The 21,484-nt window shown below is 41.2% G+C and overlaps 1 protein-coding gene across 8 annotated transcripts in view; it reads left to right on the top strand.

Moving 5' to 3' along the window:
- The window catches only part of DLG1 (discs large MAGUK scaffold protein 1), a 953,275-nt gene that overhangs the window by 634,465 nt on the left and 297,326 nt on the right, over positions 1 to 21,484 (top strand). For all 8 annotated transcript variants that reach the window (XM_069213151.1, XM_069213153.1, XM_069213149.1 and 5 more), the window contains one exon: positions 13,197 to 13,366. In XM_069213151.1, the coding sequence (XP_069069252.1) occupies positions 13,197 to 13,366 (170 nt within the window). The remainder of the gene's footprint in view (positions 1 to 13,196; positions 13,367 to 21,484) is intronic.

The following is a 21,484-nucleotide window of genomic DNA, read 5'->3' as shown; positions in this document are numbered from 1 at the left end:
GTGTGATTTAATATAGGCATGAAGTAAGTAATGTTCATTTGTCATATAGAAGGAAATTTGAGGGAATGCTCCAGGATGTTTGAAAATGATCATAAAGCCTTTTGAATCCTCTCCATAGATAGTGGCTGCAGTTATTTTGCTTGAAGCTTCTGGTGAGATGTGCCTGTGCATTGATTTTCAGAGTTTAAACAATGCTGAATTGGTGGACCCGTAGCTCATTTTTAGGCACGCTTAAAATTTCTACTGGGTGCTGTGGATGTTTGGCTGAGGCATTTAATAGCTTTTGTAACTCCTACGTGAATCTTTCAGCTTAAGTTGCTGCCTAGTGCGGTGTTAGTGCTTCAGAGAAAAAATTAAGAAATCTTTAATGGAATAAGAGGAGCTGTGGCATCCAAGATAATTCTTGAAACATGATAATACTCTGGAACTCGTTCTGTAAGCTTTGTCAAATAGAGGTTTGCTTTCACATGTAGTTTATATTGGTCACAGCATATACTAGGATCAGCTCTAATCTAAAGCATGCCATGTTGAAGAAACTCTGTAGGTTCCAGAACACGAGTCCAAGGACTAACCTGTCTCTCTTAGTTAGTTCTTGCTGAGTTCTGTGGATAATTTGCTAAAGACTGCTCTGCTAAGGAGGAACCTCTGAAAACACTACCTAAGAAGGTCAGGTTTGTTGCTGGACAGAGGCAAAGGAATGTTTTTAGTTATAGAAAAGTTGGATTGTGCAAGCTTTTTGTCTAATCTCTTTGCAGAGAGAAAACACTGATTTGCTGCCGTTGATGACCGCTATACTGGTTTGACTGCTGTAGTTATAACTAGTGATAGGCATAAAAATGTGTTTTGGCATAAGGCTCAAGATCTCTGAGGGACTCTGAAAAATATACTAATGGAGGAGTTATTTTTTTGACATGTGTATGAGCTGCACAATATTTTTGCATGTTGTTACAGGGAGACACATTTATTCTTGACTTTAATCGCACACCCTAGGTGCATATGTTATTCCTAGATTGGGAAAGAATGTTGATTTTCTGACTTCAGACTGGCTGCAGATACCAGTTTGAGGTAGTGTATGTTGTTGGGAAAGCAAGTCAATAGGTGGATTTGCATGTCCTGCTTGTCTTTCCCTCTTCAGGAGCCACATAAAAGGAATAAAATAGATGGTGTTTTTTCAATTTTGATATTGAATTAGGACATTGTATATCAGAGAATGCATTCACTCAGGGCGAATTGAAGGTAGCAGGTGACTTTAATGTTTATCAAAATTCAATGGAATCATTCATTAGATGATGATTATATAGTCATGGAAGATTGAGACAATACAGCTGTTTAGTTTGAGGAGGAAAATTGTGAATTTAGACTTTGAGGGACAACTATCAATGTCTGATTCCTATCCGATAATTTATAGTGTAGTGCCTTTCTAAGCTCATTAAAGGAGGAAAGTCCATGTCATGGTGGTTGTGGGCGAGTACTTTAAATGGCCAGAACGTAACTCGGTAGAAATCATTATGAAAGATGCATTTATATTTTTCTTGGAGGGTATTTTTTTTTTTTATAAGGGAGGGTGACGGAGTTCTTCGTTTCAGATACTGGGCTGCAGTTTACCAGTATGAAATTTGTCAATAACTTGCCGTGGAGTCAAACAAAAAAGAATTTCCTTTTCTCATCCAGAAGCCAGCGGATACATAGTCTTTTATTTGAGTAGTCAAAGAGGCGATTCAACTTTCAGTGGGCTGTGGCATGAGTTGTACAAAAGCAATACAAGACACTTTACTGGCATATAAGACTATCCTTAACTTGGAGACTGGATGTTTTCTGTTCGAGTTGTTTAGTGGGTAAAATCCTGATTCTTGGTTAATACTCTGATGTTTGAAGGCGAAGAGTTGATGGTTGTCCTGCATGTAGGAAATATACGGGTGAAAAAGACAGAATTGAAAAGTTTAAAAGAGGTGTAGTGCCTTATCTAGACAGTAGAAGAGTGAAATTGTCTTGGTGTTTAATCCTAACCAGTTACCTCACAGTAGTTAATCGTGAGGGTATTAAGAGGAGAGCAGGCTGAATATGGTTGGGACAGTTAGAGCTATGATTGTTTTACAGAGAACTGCTGAATTAGAAGGGGATGTAGTGTGGAATTTGAATATTGTTTCTATATTGATGTATCAGAGTGGAAATGAGTTAATGTTGCCGAAGAGGAGCAAGTTTCCACCTAGTGCATGTGAGTTTTCTGGTGAATTTTAGGATGATGATACTTCTGTTTCTCTGGAAGGTTCTGGTAGAGATAGAGCAAGTACAGAAGGTTTATACTTTGCTGAGAAATGTTTGTTTGGTGAGATGACAAGGCCTGTAGAGTTGTAGTTCCAAAGTTCAAGTGTGTAATGTTATTAGCCATCTTTTCTGACTTTGCCATCTACTTTTAGAACTGGGGTTGCAAGATTTCTTGTTTTAAGAGTACTGTGTATGTATGCTTGTGTTGTGTGGCTTGTGTATAGGATTTATGATTGTGAAATTCTGTGTATTTAATCAAGGAAAGGGTTGTACTATGTACGTGAGGATGATAGAATGTGTATTATAGAATGTGTCATCTGGAATGTTGGAGGTAGTGCGTGAGCTATGCGTGGAAGGCATGGGATTAGGAGTCCACGTGTAGGCAGTTAGTTGAAAAATGGTGGCTGATTATTGCATTGCCCTGTTGCACCCCATATTACCTTCTACTTAAGTGAATCCTGGATATGTTATACATTCTTGTCAGACGTTCTTCATTTCACATCCAACACAAACCAGAAAGTCAGACAATAGATTAATACATTTTGCAGTGTCTGTGTTCTGAAATAAAATGTGTAGTGCTAAAGAGAGCTTAAAGGTGGCAAGACATAGATGCCTCAAGTGATCGTCCTCTGCCTTTGATACCATGCTTCCTTTGCTGAACAGAAGTCACCGAGTCCTATTTATTCTGCCTGATATCTTGCCAGAGAAACAAAAGATTAGTAGGCCTTTTGATGTTTAACTATTCGAAAATTATACATCCAGACTGCACATATAGGAGATGAGAACTGGGGCTTTATTTTCATTATCAGCCATTCCATGGTGTCCTTTTGTCTCGTGAAGTAAAGTATTGTAGGTATAGTGAGTTAATTTTCTCTCCTGAGAGGTTGATGCAGTAATGTAACTTTATATCTCGTTTTTTGGTTGTGTTCTTTTTTTATGGTTAATTGGCACTACGCTATTGGCTGGCTCCCTTTAGCTGCTGGATTATTATTGGAAGGCCAAACAGTTGGCCAGATGGACCCTGGTTGTGCTCCTTGAGATGCTGACTTTGCATTTCGTCAGTACTGTAGTTGTGTGTTTGTCATTTTGTGCCGTATCCTGTTGAATGTGTAAAGTGAAGGATTTTGAAACCTTTCCGGGCTTCCACTTTATGTAGTGAATTTGCCATTGGGATTATGAAGCATAATCATATTTATTCCGAGCTGTGAAGAGTCCATTCCTATAGGTCAGACTACGCTTTGAATGAAGAGCAGCACCCAGCACCCTAGTAGATGTTGCAAAACCTCTGAGTTCCGCCAATATTGACCTGAGCAATGGTTTCATGAGAGTGCTGCATGTGGAGCACCCAAACCTAGATCAAAATAAACCATTTATTCATATAGTGGACCACAAAATCTCAAACCTATCCAGTATAAACCCACGATATATTGGCCAAAGATGGGTACGTAGTTAGCCAGGGATTACTCCAATTTCCTGAAGTGTTATATCCACCATTAATCCAAGCCCCCCTCCCCCCCCCAAAATCCCTTTTTTCCTGTTTGAAAAACAAGCTTCTGCGTACACACCACCCATAGGAATTCACCAATACTTATTTATTGGGAATCCAACCTTGACAACTTGAAAAGAACAGGCGATAGCAAAGAATAACTAATTAGAAACATACTTTGGCAACGAGTTGCATAAAACTGTTTAGACTGCCCCTTTAACAGCTAGTTTTAGAACAATGAAGCTATTGTTGCAGCAATTATAAATCAGGTTGTTTGTTTTCCTGAATCGTTACAATGACCCTGAAGTGCTAAAACTAAATGTCTCTTTCCAAATTTAAGCTACAGAAAAGGATGATGGACGGAGTGATGAAACCCAGATCTGTGACTGGGGGTGAATGTTTGATTTATACCACATTCCATCAATCATCTGTTGTTTTTGCACCCTAAGTGGGAAGGGTTGGGTCAGACATGGGTCCCGTGCTTGCTATGCCAGAAGATTCAAGCCAGCCTGGCTGATGAAGGGTGATACCCTGAAACCGGTCCCAGGATGCTTATTTCTGGTCCACGGAGGACTTGGCCTGGCAGTTCGGGCTGGACTGTTCCCATGGAGAACCGGTTCAAGACTGAGTTGTGTAAGGCTGGTTTCAAACTGGAATGGCATGGCAAGTAAATAGAATGATGGATTAAACCCAGATCTGTGACTGGGGGTGAATGTTTGATTTGTTCTGCATTCCGTCCTCCATCTGTTGTTTTTGCATCTTTCCAAATTTAAAGCACAGATGTTGTCACCAATCAATCGCAGACAAGAGGTGGTGTCATACATTGTACTCTGCATAGGCCTCTATACATGTGATTAAAATCTTGAGGGTCCTAGCTCAGAAAGACCTCTGCTTATTCTGAAAGGATTCAGATATCAGTTTTATGACTGCAGACTGGTACAAATTAGTTGGGTGTCTGCTAAGGCTTTGCCGCCACATTTGTTGTGCAGCAGATTTTTAGATATAGAAAACATATTATTTACTATTACAGCAACAAGATGACCTTAAATTTATCTGGATTTATTTTTAATTAGCTGAGCCATATTGAAAATGTAACGTAATTATAGCACTTCTGATTCAGGAATTTGTACATTAAAACAGTGATGAACTACAATGAATACATTTTCATGGCTACAAAGGAATTTCGTAAAATAGACCATTAATGTAATCTGATGAGACTATTTTTTGCAAAGAACGAAGGACATAGTGGGCTTATTGGAAGCCATACGAGTAGCAGATTATGTGATTATTCTGTGCGTTGCTATGTAGCCCTAACTTATGCACTGTTCAAAAGAAGGTGAGGTTGATGATGGATTTGTATCCATATCACTTACTCGTCTCTTTATTCGGGTAGAAACCTTTCTCTTTCTCTGTAACTGTACCCAGGTTCATTTCCACCTCATTATCCTGTGCTCAAGTGCTTCATTTGCTAAAGCCTGCATGTAGTGCTTTCAGGCGTCTAATGAAAGGTCTAATTGTTTTTGAGGCAGGATCCGAGGGTTGTCCTCCTGTACTGTTTTGCATATAAATTTTTTAATTGAATGTCTTTTGAAGGTGCAGCTCCCTTAAACAAAAAAAAATAAGTTTGAGATTTATCCATCGTATGGGGGATCCAGTTTCTCAAAATTGACCAGCACAAAAACTCCATGAATACTAAAATACTGTGCCACATTGGGTAACAGATACAAAACAAGATTAGTTTTGTTATTCAAATAAACATTGAAAAAAACTGTTGTTGAACAGAGCTTTAAAAAAAGTGTCGTGAATTAATGATGTATTTAGTTTGTGAAATGCAAATGGTAATTTTGTATAGCAGGAAACAGTAAAAGGCCTCTATACACGTGCTATTAGGGAAATGTAACCGAAGTAAAATGAAGCTACATTTCAATAATTCCCTGTTTAAAGCTTCTCAAAATAGACTTCAAACAGTAATTACATTTAGAATTTAGATTCATATATGCAACTTTAAGTTACCTTTACTCATTTTCTACTATTGTACTTAGTGACAACATTGTTGATGATCGCTAGCCAAGCGTGTAACAATCAGCTCAATTTATTAAATGTGAAATACTTTCTTTAAAATGAACGTTTTAATATCTTCCTCTGTTTTGTAAGTGTGATGTTATTTAAGCATGAGCTATTGATCTTAATTCACAGATAGGGATCAGCTCCCTTATGTTGCAATGTGTTCATCGCTATTCTAGTTGCAGCAGCTCTGGAGGAGCATACAGATGGTAGGACAAAGCACAGTAGAGTTGAAGGCAGCTTATCTGATAGAGACTTCTAGCTGCAGATTTCTTACCTTTGAATTTCCTCTGGCATCGGACTTGATCCGGAAACGTTTCTGTGAGCAGTAATCCTGTGTGCCATCAGGTGTCTTCGTTTGGTTCTGCACAATGTCATTGGCGTCCTTTGTGCTGGAAGTGACATCGCTGTAACCTATACAGGTGCGAGGACGTCATTTGTTTTATTTCTGTGCCAGTTAGCACTGATCTGGAGAAGAGCTACCCCTCTGTCTCTTTTTGACAGTTTTTTTCCAAATTCTTGTTGACCATTTTAGGAAGTGTGTTGAGGATGTCTTTGAGGAAGATAGATTTTAAGCCGTATGGTGCAGGTCACCACCCTTTGTCTGTTACGGACCCCCATCTGGTCTGTTTATGGTGTCTCAAAGTCATGCTTGCACTTCCGGGCCATGGCGCTGAAAGCTTTGAGGGAGCACTCCCTAAAGCTGCTTGCAGCCCAACTGTCGATGCCAGCAAGCGTGACTCCAAGGCAGTCTTGTCCCAATCGAGGAGAAAGTTGTGGGACCACTCCAGGAGCCCCAAGTCCTCTTCATTGCACTCAAGGACTTCGGGATACTTGGGGAAGAGGCACAAGAAAATCAAGTCCCAAAGGACCTAGACTACACCTCCTCTGTCGGCTAATGAGTGAGGAACATCGGCGTGCCAGGCAGGTTCTGCGTAGCTGTCGGACTACATGCCTTCCCCAGTATCCTGAGTGACCCCCACTCAATTTAAAGAATTTTACGAGGTCATACACTTAGTCTTTGAGCGTGCTGACCCCTCCAGAACACCTTCAGTCACCGTGGGGTCGAAAGTTTCAGGCCAACGGCTCCAGTTTCTTCTCTGATGGAGTCTCACAGCTTGGATCCTGATTGGCGCTGGTTGTGCCAATGCGGACATGATGGGGCCAGCCCCATTCTCAACCCTGACGACTCGGAGTCAGAGCGGTGTTAATCGAAACCGATTCTGTTGCCTGCAAGGCCCATTGGTCCTAGGTCATTGCCTGAGCCTTTTGTGGAGTTTGAGGGGTCACTGGACCCTTTAGAATATGAGTTGGAGACCCCTACATCTTTGGACTGGTATGAGAAGCTAGGAGATGCCAGTGGACTGGACACCTCTCCAGATAATGGCTTGCTCTCTCCCCCTACCGTGACTATGGAGGAGGGAGCATCTTACGAAATAGTGGTGAAGAGGGCAGTAGAGCACCGTGACCTCTAACTTCCCTCGGTGGCAGTCAACACTAACCTCTTGAATGAAGTGCTTCAGCCTCGGGCGTCCTCATCTGAAGTCCTATTGTCCTTTAATGAAGTACTGACCGTTGACCTAGGTAGCTTAGGGAAGAAAATGTTTCCTTCCACCAGCCTAGTATTGCGCTCAGTGGACACCGCATGCCTGTTGGACTGTAGTTAACATATCCTGTGGGATATTGTTGCACAAGTGCTGCCCTAGGTCTCAAAGGAGGCCCGGGCCATCCTCTCCCAAGCAGTAAAGGATGGGAGATATGCAGCGAAGTTCACTATTGGGTGTGGCTTGGACACGACTGACTCGCTTGGCAGAGCAGTTTCGTTGGCTGTGGTCTTACGACGCCACCCCTGGCTGATAACATCTGGCTTTTCAGGCAATGTCCAGGCCAACGTCATATGGACTCATCTCTTTGTAGAAAAGGCAGATTTGGCTCTGGTTCGCTTTAAGCACTCGAGGGCTGCAGCCAAGTTCTTGGGCCTCTGTGACATCTAGCCCTCAGTCTGCCTTTTGTGGCTACAGAAGGGTGTGCCACTGCACCAGCCCAGGTGTGAGCCACCATCCTGTTCAGGCTTCCCAAGCTGTGCGAGGACGTGGACGTGGTGCATTCAGACTGTGGGTTTGATAGCCAGAAGTCATCCGCCACCAACCTCCCAGCAAATGCAGCCTATAAGCCCTGCTAGTCTGGTTCTGCAAAACCATGGGTCCCTCGATGGAGGTAGAGTCCAACATCGTCATCTCCACTGGCAGTCAATAACATCGGACAAATGGGTCTTGCAGATCATTGGAAGGGGCTACTCCCTCCATTTCCAATCCTTCCTTCCCCTATACTGCCATCTCAAAAACGGTTGTTGGAAAATCATCTGACCTTGCTCCGAGAGGAAGATACAGCTCTCCTGCCAAGGGGGCAGTAGAAAGGGTTCCGATATCAGAAGTAGGCAATGATTGTTATTCCTGGTACTTTCTGATACCCAAAAAGATCAAGGCTCTTAGCCCTATTAAGATTTGTGAAGCCTAAATCTTTCTCAAAAAGGAGAAATTCAGGAAGCTCACTTGGGCCCAGGTCTTGTCTTCCCTAGATCAAGGAGACTGGCTGGAAGCGTTGAACTTACAGGATACGTGTACTCGCATTCCTATCCTGCTTGCCCACAGGCATTACCTGTGGTTCAAGGTAGGGCAAAAGCCCTTTGAGTTCACTGTGCTTCCTTTTGGTATTTTCAACGCCCCTCTGGTGTTCACCAAGGTGATGGCAGTGGTCGCAGCTCATCTGCATGGGTTAGGAGTTTCAGTCTTTCTCTACCTCCACAACTTGCAGTTGAAGGCAGCCTTGCTTTGACTGTCCTCTCCCACATTCAGATTACAGTGGACCTCCTGCATTCTCAAGAGTTCACTATAAATGTGCCAAAGTCACACCTGACTCCTTCTCAGATGCTTCCTTTCATTCGAGCTGTTCTGTACACAGTGCAGTTTCCGGCTTATCCTCCTCAGCAGCAAATCCAGGATTTTCAGGTTATGATACCGATATTTCAGCCTCTGTCCTGCTTCTGGATCTCATGCCCTTCTGCATCCTGCTGGTGAATCATGCCAGATAACACACCCTTGGGTAGCCACAAAAGTAGCGAAAGGTAGACTTATGCGGGCTGTGCAGCGATATCTGAAGTTCCAGTGGGCTCAGCATCAGGGAAATCTCTCTGACATAATTCAGATCTCAGAGGAAACTGCAAAGGACCTCCAGTTGTGGCTTACAAATCCCGATTGGGTCCAGAGCAGACTCCTCTCCCTTCCCCACCCAGATCTGACAGTAGTCACAGATGTGTCACTCCTGGGATGGGGCAGCCATCTGGGAGAGGTGAAGATCAGAGGACTCTTGTCTCTGGCAGAATCTGGTCTCTGTATCAACTTACTGGAGCTCTGTGCGATCCGGCTGGCATTGAAAGCATTTCTTCCTTTGTCAAATTGAAGTTAGTACAGGTGTTCACAGACAACACCACAGCTATTTGGTACTGCAACAAGCAGGGCGGGTGGGGTTGTGGACCCTTTGTCAAGAGGCTCTGCTTCTCTCTGGACATGACTGGAATAGCAGGGCATAACCCTGGTGGTTCAACATCTGGCAGGTTCTCTGAAGGCCAGGGCGGACAAACACAATCGGCGATGCCTAGCAGATCGCAACAAGCTTCTCCATTTGGAGGTGGTGCAAGGACTCTTTCAGCAGCTGGGAGAGACTTGGTTAGATCTGGGTGCCTCTGAAGAGAACGTGCAATGTCAGCAGTTTTGCACATTGGAGTTTCTAAAGCGATTATCCCCTCAGAGACTGTTTTTGTCTCAACTGGAGTTCAGGCCTTCAGTACACTTTTCCACCCATACCACTTCTGCAGTGTTCTCAAGAAGATTGGACCCGAGTTATCCTTGTGGCTCCTGACTTGGCACAGAGAGTCTGGTATCCAGAGCTTCTGAAAATGAGCATCAATCCTCCAATCAGACCCCACCTGTTGGGAGGATCTTCTGTTGCAGGGGAAAATCCTCTACCCCAACCTGTCAACTCTCCGCCTTCTTGTGTGGAGATAAATAGCTTTTGACCTTCCTCCCAAGTCTGTAAAGTTATCTTTCTGTCCAGGTGGCCCTCCACCAAAACTGTACACTCCTGCCGTTGGCAAAAATATGTAACATTTTGTACAGAAATGTCTTTTGATCATCTTTCTGCCTCTCCTGCTGATAATCTTCTATTCATTCTCATCTTTGCCCATCCGGGTACTGCTCTGGGCACTCTTAAGGTTTACCTTGTTGCTTTGTCGGCCTTTCTGCAGCAGCCTGACCAACCCTCTTTATTTAAGTCCCCTGTTATAATAGGTTTCTGATTGGGGCCTGTACATACAGTCCTGGACATCTGCCAGGCAGCAACGTGGGCGTCCTTGCACACATTTGCCAAACACTACTGTCTGGACAGTCCGGTTCGCAGAGACGGGCATTTCGCTTGTTCGGTCTCACAGGACTTTAGTTCAGTTTCTTGAGCCCACCACCGGGATGGAATGGTTTGGGTATCTATTCAAAGGTAGGGAATTTACAGCTAGACGTCTCAGGTGAACAAGTTACTTAACTTAACACATTACTTGGTAAGGACAATATCTAGCTACACATTCCTTACAACCACCCATGCCCTCCTCTCGCCTTGGACTGAGTTCTATGGCTAGGATTGTTCCCTTTTCAGGGACACACACTCCGTTCACTTCATGGCTCTGCGCTACTGGTGTGGAAAGTCATGAAAAGTAGCTGACATTGTTGCGTCTGGGTCTCACCTATGTAGGTGACCACAATGTCACCTCCGACGATGCAGCGTAGAGCAACATGAAGACAAGCGACTGTGTGCAGGGGTACTACTCATGCAAACGTTTAGGGACCCAGTCTGACGCCTGGGGAAATTCAAAGGTTAGGGATCTGCAGCTAGATACTGTCTCTACCAAATAATGCATAAGAGCACTGCTCCGGAAGGATTCTGGACCCAGTCTGTCCTCTGAGGAATAATCTAAAGGTGAGAAATCTGCACTTAAAAAAAAACTTTTCACTAAAATGTGCTACCAAAGCTAAGTATTTATTCTTTTTGTAATAACTGCAAAAAAAACAGTACTGAAATAACCACGAGAGAAAGCTTGTTGAAGTGCTTGATGAAAAAGTCTAGTTTCAATGTAGTAATAAGTCACTGTGTTTCAGAATAAATGACAAATGGGCAGTATCTTTTTCTAAGGAAATTGTGAGTGCTCTCTAAACCAGTTACAATTCTTACAGCACTGAATTATTTTCTGATTTGTCTTTTTGGTGTACCTGTACAGTATTGGTGGATGATTCTGTTCCCCTATTAGCTGATTGGCACTTTGCACAAGGTCCTCGTTTTGCTTAATTTGACTTGTGTATGTTGAACGTCTGCTGTTGCTCCGTAATATGCCAATAGAGAATTATTTCCATAAAACGGACAGCAAAACCAGAATCTACTTTGAGGAAAAGGCCAAGTCGAGGGAAGCCCAAGGACAGCAAATGTGAGCTGGTGCTCACTGACTGCTTTCCACACAAAGCACTCCCTAAGCTGTCAAGAGTAGAATGCTGCACCACTACCCTAGTCCCATGGATGTACGGTTCTAGAGTTAGGAGTGTTTCAGCGCAGGTGTTTGCCAGGGGTGCGCCCAAGCCACAGGTGGTTCCGTGAAAAATACCACTTAAGGAAATAGAAATGATTTGTGCCTGGTTTAGTGCATTTACCCAATTTCATCACCTGGGGGCTCACAAGACATTAGTAACCTTGTTATTTTTGATAAATACATTTCTTTAACAGGATTCCAGCAAAGTATGTTAATTTGGGATCTTACGGTGCTAAGAGGAAAAAGACTAGTACACTGTTTTCTCTTTCTAAAGTGTTTACGTGAGCATTTTTCATGAACATCCCACTTTGAATCTATGCACTGTACTCATAAGATTTTTGACATGGAAACAACTGCACCAGCCAGTAGAATCACTGAGATCCAGGTACTGTACAGTATTACGTTATGCAGTAATAGTGTCTTTCAAAACTCTCCGAAGCTTTTCTGATTTCAACATCAGCCAAAATTAATTTATTCAATGTTCCTTTAGAATCTATTGAATACAGCTAGGCGTTACCTTCTGTAGATGTGAAAAAAGTTTTGTTATTGCATTAATAGAACAACGAACATCTGTTTGAAAAATTACTTGGTCCCTAAGTCTTTGCAAAACAAATTGTCAAGTGGAGTGTTAGGTGGCCCTCATCTGATGTATTCTGGCCTGGAATAACTACACATGCAAGGAGTCTAATAGTGGAGTGTTTGAAGAATTGCTTTATCAACAAGAGGAAAAGCAGCAGCTAAGTGGTCTTCATACAGAAGGGTGTCATATACAAGTCTCTGAAGATGTTCTGTGCTATTTCCTAAAGAATGATGCAAGAACAGATACATTAGTGAAACAGTTAGTTGTGATAACTTATTCTGTTATTTACTGCTTACTCAATTCAATAACGAATGTGATCCTGTGAAATATACCGCAGGAAAACAATGTGCTTGTTTGTAAATGGAGGTCTCCAGCACTGCCATCTATTATAAATGTAATTACAAAAACACACACTTGTTCCATATATGTATATAGGTGAGTCTATTTAGGACGCACAAAATCTGATCAAAAAGCTGCCTTGGGTGGAGTAGATCATTTATTAGGGTTAAGGTTGCTGATTTAAAATAAATAAATAAATAAAAAAACTCAGATCTGTGGTTTCGTACCAGGAAGTATGTAATCTCTTTACATCAGCTATTTACCCCCAGACACCTGCATATATTTAAAGAAGCTTGTCAATCTACACAATTTACGAATGAGGGAGAGCCACAGTTACAGCTGATATTTCTTTTGTTCCGCTTCTATTTTATTGATAATAATACGTTACAGTCCTCTGTTTCCAGGGTCTATGATGTAATTTGAAATGGCGGAAAATACCACGAAAGCAGTTCCTATACCTATACAGCTGAATTGACTTGGTGCTGTTGTAGCCTTCAGTATTGTGCGGAAACAGCTTTTTTTGTTTACCTTAATTCATCCTCCCAACCCCAGAGAAAATGAACTGATCATAGCATTATAGAATTTCATACACATGTGGGGATATTGAAAATCTATTAGAATTGCATATGATTACATGATTTTTTTGCTTAGGTTTTTAAATTTCCGTGTGGTGATACAAACCTTTTAACATACTGCATTGTTTTATACAAGTATTGCTTTCCATTTATAAGCCATTCACTAAATGTTAATTGAATTGGTTGGCAATGTTAAATTGAAAGCTCTGCCACTTGGAGTCCTGTAAATAATACACTGACCGCCAGAATTCTTCCCCTCAGGGTTAATGATTGTATATTGCGAGTCAACGAGGTAGATGTACGAGATGTGACACACAGCAAAGCTGTAGAAGCATTGAAAGAGGCGGGATCCATCGTGCGACTGTACGTCAGAAGAAGGAAACCAGTCACAGAAAAAATCATGGAAATTAAACTTGTGAAAGGTCCTAAAGGTCTGTATAATACATTAGACCCATTTTCACATTTTGTTTTATCATGCTCCCATTTCTACATGCCCAAGACTTATTTATTCCCTTTCATTCTACTCAGCCCTTTTATTTACAATTTTGTCTTGGCATTACGTAAAGTCTGGGTAACTATTGTAAGCCATTATTTCTTATGTAGCACTTGTAAAATGATAAGTCTTAATTTAGTATATGCTGGTTGTAGGTGGTAAAGTTAACTTTCTAGCGAATGCTCTGTTCTGTTTTCCTGTTTGCTGATGGGCACTTTGCACAACATCACACTTTGGAATCACTTTTCCAAGCATAGCGCTTCACTCACATGCGAACCCCGTATGACGAATGTGAACAGATCCTAACATCAAACTAAAGTGCCAGAGTTAAAATGATTTATTTCCAAAGTAAAAGAATGAAACAATACCGAATATCTGGGTAAGCTAATATTCCACTGAAGCATGTACACCTCAGAATCTCATGGCAAACCATTGCCTGTGGTGTGAAATTTGAATGCTAATCCATTAGATCAATATATCATAGAAATTGCTTCTTGGCATCTCCACCTCATTACCATTTACAGGGATCCCAAGATGAATCCATTCTTAACAGTCATCTCTGACGTAAGGCAGAGTGGTCCTATTGATCATATCTGCAGCCGTTTTATGCCTAAATATCATGGACCTCCTCCTTCAAGCGATTTTGCCATTTGGTGTTACTATGCTTGGTGCTTTAAAAAAAGTGATATGCCTAGGTTTGTTTAGGCTCAACTGTTGAAACTAAAATCAGGCATATAGTGAGTATAGCCACCTGCACTCTTAACTCTTGGTGTGAGGACAGTGATGAAGGTGCAGTTAAATAGAGTATCCGTTAGAAAGAGTGTTACCAAATGTAAATAACTTGTTCTGACTCATTCAAACTGTGATTCATCAATTCAAGATTAGGCATCAAAGTGATACCTCTGATATAGAAGAGTCTACGGAGTGGTTCAGACCACGAAGCTCTGCTGGACCAAAATGTGAAATGCTTTTCTTGCCTAACCTGGATATCAATGCAGTAGTGCTCTGTTGCCGTGTGCGAAAGCCCACGTCACAATATGACGTGTCAAGAACTGGCATTCTGCGTACCAATGCCTTTGTAGCAGCCTTGGACCTGATGGGCTTCATCAACAAACATGTCAAAAGTACTATTGGAGCTCCAAATCCGCATATAGTGGCACATCGAAAAATGGGAAGGTTGAAAAATGTATATTTTTTAGTCTTCTGGATCCAGTCTAGTGCTAATAGATCTTGTAAAGGTGAGACATCTTTGGTTGGCTAGAGTTAACAAGAGCTTTACTGAAAGTAAGTAGCTTGTTTATTTCAGCACCTCTCTCCCAGCCCTGGAAATTCTTTAGTGGCTGACAGTGCCCAAAAGACATTTTTGCAACATGTACTGATCCGTTTATTCTGTAACGCAATGTTCCTTGTCCTCTAAATATCAACAGTTGCATCCTAAGTGTGCTTAGATCTATTTAGCAGCAATGTTATGTTCCTATTGTTAAATGTGTGAGAACAGAGGGTGAGTCTTTCAAATTATATCAGCAAACCAGTGGATGGCCCAGGAAGTTTGAGTTAATATCACTATCTAAAATTCCCATAGTAACTTAAATACTGCTTGTTAAGCAGTAGATCTGAAAGTTGGATACCTTGAATGTATGTCATTGTTTAGTTAGCAGTTAAATCTAAACCTAATGTGCACAGAAGCAATGACTAGGGACTTAGATGTATTCCCTGCCAGCACATAAATCAATATACCATAAAGAGATTGGGAGTAAGTTCACTCTGAGCATGCATGGGATCCTCAAGATTAAGTCTCTTTGGTTGACCTGTTTGAGAAAAATGAGATTCACTGTCTGGGCCAGCAGGGCATACAAAAAATTGGTAGAGAATCTAGAGTGACAAAGCAGTTCCAACCCTTTTACTGGGAGTTGCCAATCCTCTGCTATAATGTGGTAGAAATACTCTGCCTGATAAAAAATAGGCACTTTTGAGGTCCCTCTACTTACTTGAAGAAAGTCGACCTCTAAATACAGTAATGTTGAAACATTGGAAAGAGTTCCTTTCCTCACTCACTCCCTACACCTCAGATCAGGTTAAGATGATAATCAGGCTAGAGGTTTGCTCGCATGACCATGTCACAGTCCCTCGGTGTTTTAAGCTCTCTAGTAGAAGCTATGCTATACCCTTGTAGACGATCACTGGTCTTTATCAAATCTCCTTTATCAAGGTCTTTACCTAGTCGTACACCACACATATCTTACTTGCTTCTACAGTGTACCCAAATTCTTCAGAACTGCTTCAGTGGCCATGCTTTTTTCTCTTACTTTTGGAATTCTCTTTCCATCTGCAATTGCACCTCCTCACCATAGGGTGTTCAGAAAATTGATCAAACCGTGGCCATTCTGGCAATAAATTCAGTACTGCTCTCTTGATTGAAGTAGCATTGCACTGTAATAGAAGCATATGTTCCTCAAATTAGAAAAACAAAAAGAAAAAAAAATGTTCCTCATTATAGACAGAATCTTTCTACATGGGCTTCAATTATCCCAGTTTCACGGGGACTGCAGAAATGGCATACACATCTTCTGCCTTCAGCTCCCACCCCACATGACATTACAGGATTGACACCTTTGTACACTCACAGCCACGCAGTACTCTTTGGTACTTCAATCGCTCCAACCTACCTAAATTGTGGCAGAGTGCTGTACAAGGCCAAAGACAAGGATACAATAAATAAATGATACGAGAGGGTGCTGGATTGTGGGATCAGAAGTGTACCCTGTTACAGCATTATGATGTTATGCTCATTACAGAGGTGTGTCTTCAACTTGTTCCTAAATTGGAGCAGCATTGAGGCAGTCCTGATGGATATGGGGAGGTTGCACCAGATGCAGGATGCATACATAGAATAGCCCTACTGCCTTATGTTTTTTGCTCTTTTACATTTGTTAGTCTCCATTCTGATGGTGTCTTGACTGCCATGTGCTGAGCCATCAAAGATGAACTTGTCCGGTCAAGGTAAGCGGGAATGCTGATTGTGATACCCTTGCAAATGATGCAGTTGTTTTTGAAGATGGTGCAAGTAGCGCTTGAACATCCATCAGACTGTGGGGTGAATGGATCATATTTTTTTAGGCCTGGCTGAGATGTACAGTGTCGTGTACAAGGCTGTTAAGAGGTGCCAGTGTGGAGTCTGGGTGGTCAGGGTATTACCACCATCCTGATGTGAGAGTAAAAAGGCGTGAGTAGATGTTCTAAAGCCTCTTTCTCGTAGAAGCTCTTTCACTTTCTTTGGGAGCTGAAACCAGGCCGCCTCATGTTTGTCAGTGTATTTTTTTATGGTTAAGGGGTCGAAGGTAAGGCCAAGTAGGAGAACTATGGGATGAAAACAGGGCTCTTAAAAACTTATTTACTTGTTTTGATTCTTTTGACTAAAACAGCAAGGTAAGGAAACTAGAGAAGTGCTATGGCTTTCAAAGGCCAAACGGAAAATGGTAGTTGCTTCACCTGATCACATCCAAATTGATGTCAATGTCTGTCTCCTAATGTGTTTCCATTTTTGTGAGTGGACGTCTTTTCCAAGTAGCTGTATTTGAAAGTTGTTTTAGTCAATAATTAAAAAAAATCCTTATGGAACTAAGTGGTTAACGGGATTCTATTTCTCATCCAAGGCTTTTGAGGCTTTAACATTATCAGAATCTGTTTTACTGATTCACCCTGGTTGGGGTAAATATTGTGCTCTCTTGCTGCTTCACAAGCCCGACTTTCTGACATGGTTACCTAGCAACTGAAGACAGTTACTTGCAATGTAAGGCATAGAATGGATGTGGGATTCACGAACAGTGTGTATGTTGCACTGCTGAATTACCTGTTTAACTCAGCGCTAATGGATATAGTTAATGTCTGGTATGCCCTTTCATTTAATTTCACTCCATCTTTAAGTACTATGATGATAAACTTGAAATCATTTAGCTGGTCTAGAGCGCTGCTTTTGTCAATCCGCAATATGATCTGTAACTTAAGCGTAATGCCTACCATCTGTTCTATTCTTAAAAGTATGAAAAATATCTCTTAAATGCCATTTTTGGTTTATCTTAAAAGGGCGTCTGCCTTGTGAGAGCTAGAGATGATCCACTTGCTTGATAAGTAACGCCCAAAAAATAAAACGTGTGATCATCTTTTGCCATTGCCTTTGAGCGTTGCATCTCCCAAAACCGAATCTAGGCCAGTTTCTGGTTAAACATGAAATCCCTTGGGTTCTTCTACAATCATTTATGATCACAAGCTCCAGACCTCAAATGAAAGCCTTATGAAGGGTAATCTAATAAGTAAAATTTGATTTATTTGTGGGTGCAAAATTTACAAGACTGTCCTAATGCCTGCCTGAGGGTGACGCAGAAAACCTCAATCATAGTATAAAGACCTAGCTCTCTGCAGTCTACAGAAGAGCTGAAGAAATCTGTGCTCACCTGCAACTCAAAATAACACTACATTTTCCACTTGTCTTACACAGACAGAACAATTAGGGGAGACCCACCATTTTCCCATCACGTATTTGCATATTAAAATTATACTGAATTTGAATCTTGCTCCATACATTTGGACCTAATTCTGGCATACTATAGATTCTTATGCTCATTTGCGGCTCTTGTGCTCCACTCTCATCTCCCAAACCCCAAGTATCTCTCTCTCTGCAAAACACCTCTCAAGTTCAACTATGCCGTTCTCTCGTATTTATTAACATTACACTAGTACGGATTTCCAATTCTCGATTACCACTCACATCAGTCATCCTCTTTGTCTTTCTGATACAATGCATAACTACTCCTTCTGCCCCTTCCTTCTTTGCCACATTCTCATTCCTTCTAGTACCTTCCTCCTAGCACCTTTAACTGCCTCGCCCACCATGAAGTGGAGTACCAAAGTGATTTGGGCCTCTCATTTTCTGATGCATTGTAGAAGTGTCTCCTCTCTGATGACATTAGATGTAGTACAACATGTTCACGCCATCTCCTGAATAGTCCTCCTTAAGTAAATTCTTTCTGCTATTGGAAGCCATCTGTATAGTGCATTTAATCAACCTAATGATATGTTCCAGTCTGCAGTTGGTAAAATGCAGGTCTTATGACCCTTCACATCCCTTAAAGAAAGAATGCACCTCATTTGATGCTATTTGTTCTCCGTTATCTGTGACAAAGGAAGCTAGGATTCCTATCTTGGAAATATTCCTTTAAGGATTAACTACTACTATCCCCCATTAACTCATTTTGACAACAAACATCACAATATCTCCCCCTCACCTCAATATTTAATAGGGCCCATATTAACTATGGTTCAGCACTGCACTAAAATCCATGACAACAGCATGGGTGTTGTACTTAACTTCCCACGAAGGTACAATATGATCTTGGAGACACATCTAATTCTGTAAGGTGTTGGAACGACACAGCAGAGCCCCTGGGTTTGAAAGTGCAAAAGTATAGGTTTAGGCAGCCATCTCAACTTAGAAAGGTTCATGTGCCATAGTTTCACAACCAATGGCTGCAGTGTGGAAAAGGCAATTAGCTTTTTGGCAGATAGTTCTATCAACCACTTATTCTCGCTGTGTAGAATGTGTATCCCAGTAGGATATTATCATTGTGAATGTAAGTTTGATATCCTAGGGTCACCTGAATCTTAAAATGGCTACAGAGCCCACATTCATAGACCAATACTACACTTTTGCAGAGCCAAGGTCCTAGAAAGGAGCGAGAGGAAATGGTATGTACACTCTTTTAATCTGTTAATATTATGGATTTTTTTTTAAGCAGTTGCTGCCTATCTCCACCCCCCCACCCTTCCCCACAAGAGATGTTGGGGACCACAGGGGTCCCTGGACAACAGAGTACGAAGGGCTAATCTAATGTCCGGGGTTCCATCAGGAGTTTTGTGAAAGGCAGAAAAGTGGAAGGCAGGGTGTGGATGAAGACAGAAAAAGAATGACAAAGATAGGAAGCAGGAATTAAAGTCAACCTACAAGAGTGAGCTAAAGCTAAGGAGCTACAGGAGAGGGTAGAGTGTATTAGTGGATGAAAGAGGCATGAGGTAATATAAAGACTCTGACAACTGTGGTATTCAGCAACTCCAACATCTGCCAACGGTGCTGGTTGGCTTCTTTAAAAAAAAATGGTGGCCACAGTACTTTTTCTTTCACAAATTAAGCACTGGTTATGGCTACACAGCACTTAAATGTGATTTTTTTATTTTTATTATTACATGCGTTTTTCACACTTTTCTCCACCTCAGGCTAGTTTCTACTTGCCAGTTAGTTTTTAAGACGTTACATAGATCACACATTGGGGATGACAACCTATTATAATTCCGATGCTATCACATAACATCCAAGATGACATCCATGAGTTATAGGGTGGATAATGGCATACAATACAAACCCAACAATACTAGGATGTGATTTGTGAAAAATATGAATGATTATATTTTACCGATGGCACATCTTCAACATGATAAATAGTTTTCTGTGTACACAATCACACACTTGAACTTAATAACTCTTTTACTCATGTGGTCACTCACTCATTCAAACTCAGGCCCCCATCAACCTAATCCTTAGCTTTCATTTACGTCTGCATTTAATTGTACACACAAATGGCAGGAATGAGAGTTAAGGTTGCCTCGTCATCTTAACTGGCAAATTTTTAGTGTTTTTATTCATTATCAGGGCCATTTGAGTCCATCTACATTGTGAAACTGCCCCCTCGACAACACTAACAGAGTCTTAACTAAGGTTTTAAGGTCTCGCCTGTAGATGGCTGTTAACACCGATATTTACTGTGAGATTTGGATTGGCTCATTAGTTGACTTTCTAAACACTTGCCTTTGCCTGTATGTTTTTCTTCGGCTTTATCCCTTCATGAATTTGTCTTTTCTTTGGAGCGTAGTCTCTTTACCATCCTTTTGAGTGGATGACTTGTATTCTTACACAGCTCCACACCAGGGAGCTACTTTTTTCTTTTCTTTTGTTTAGCACTGTCAAAGAGTGCATGTATTTATTTGCTCTCTTCTCAGTGTACAGTTTTCTCTTCCCGACACCATGCCACTATCACCAAACTCCTGAGTTGCCTCTCTACTCGTCTCTGCAGTGTTTTGTTTTCCAAACCGCCTCATGCAAGTTTGTTTCTCTCACGCCTTGTTGCTTCCACTGTGGGGTTGACTTGCGCAACTCCACCTGCTTCTCATATTGCCCTTCTGACACACTTTTTGTCTTTGTCGACCATTAGCTATAGAATAACGCTGGGAAAGTCAAAAGGTTGACCGCTGAAAGGCACGACTTATTAGCTTTGACAGTGAGTGTTCAGGGTGTTATGTATAAAATATACATAAAATACGTAACATAACGAAGAGGTCTATAATATGGTTGCATATTGCCATCAGTGTTTTTGACTGGCATCAACTTAAATCACGAAGCGGACGACTGAGTGCTTTGTAAATGTCACCAGAAGGCCAAGATGATATTGTAGGACAGTATTACGCAGTAGTTGTTATATTTTTGTGACATCTGTATTTTGGGGAAGTTTGGTTGAAAATACTTTTTTCACAAGCAGGGAAATGTAAAAAAAAAAAAAAAAAAAAAAATACATTGCTGTACTGTTTGCATGTAGAAAAAAGGTGAGACAGTTTTGAAGTTAAGAATGTAGAATTTTAGAAACAAAAGCACACATTTGCTTGTCTGTGGAAATGGGGCAATATTGAATGTGTTCTTTGAAAGGTTCGAAAGTTTAATATTCAGGTTTGTTTACCTTTCATGTAAAGAATAGTGAAGCTACAAGAGACATTGATAAAGCTCTGGCAAGTGACTTGATGCTGTCCTTATTGTGAAATGCTTACTTCACCGGAGTCCCCGAAATACTTATTCCACATTTTTCTAGGGTCAGTATTGAATATGGATTTTATGAATGCATTTTGTGTAATAAAATACCAAAATGTATAAAATATATAAATGTAGCTCCTTGTTGTAGGAAACAAATTTATAGAGAGAAAAGCATGCATGCTGTCATATGCTAACAAAGGCCTCCTT

The sequence above is a fragment of the Pleurodeles waltl genome, chromosome 11 (genome assembly GCF_031143425.1).
Source record: "Pleurodeles waltl isolate 20211129_DDA chromosome 11, aPleWal1.hap1.20221129, whole genome shotgun sequence".
Classification (NCBI taxonomy): Eukaryota; Metazoa; Chordata; class Amphibia; order Caudata; family Salamandridae; genus Pleurodeles; species Pleurodeles waltl.
This window is presented reverse-complemented; position numbering and strand designations above follow the sequence as displayed.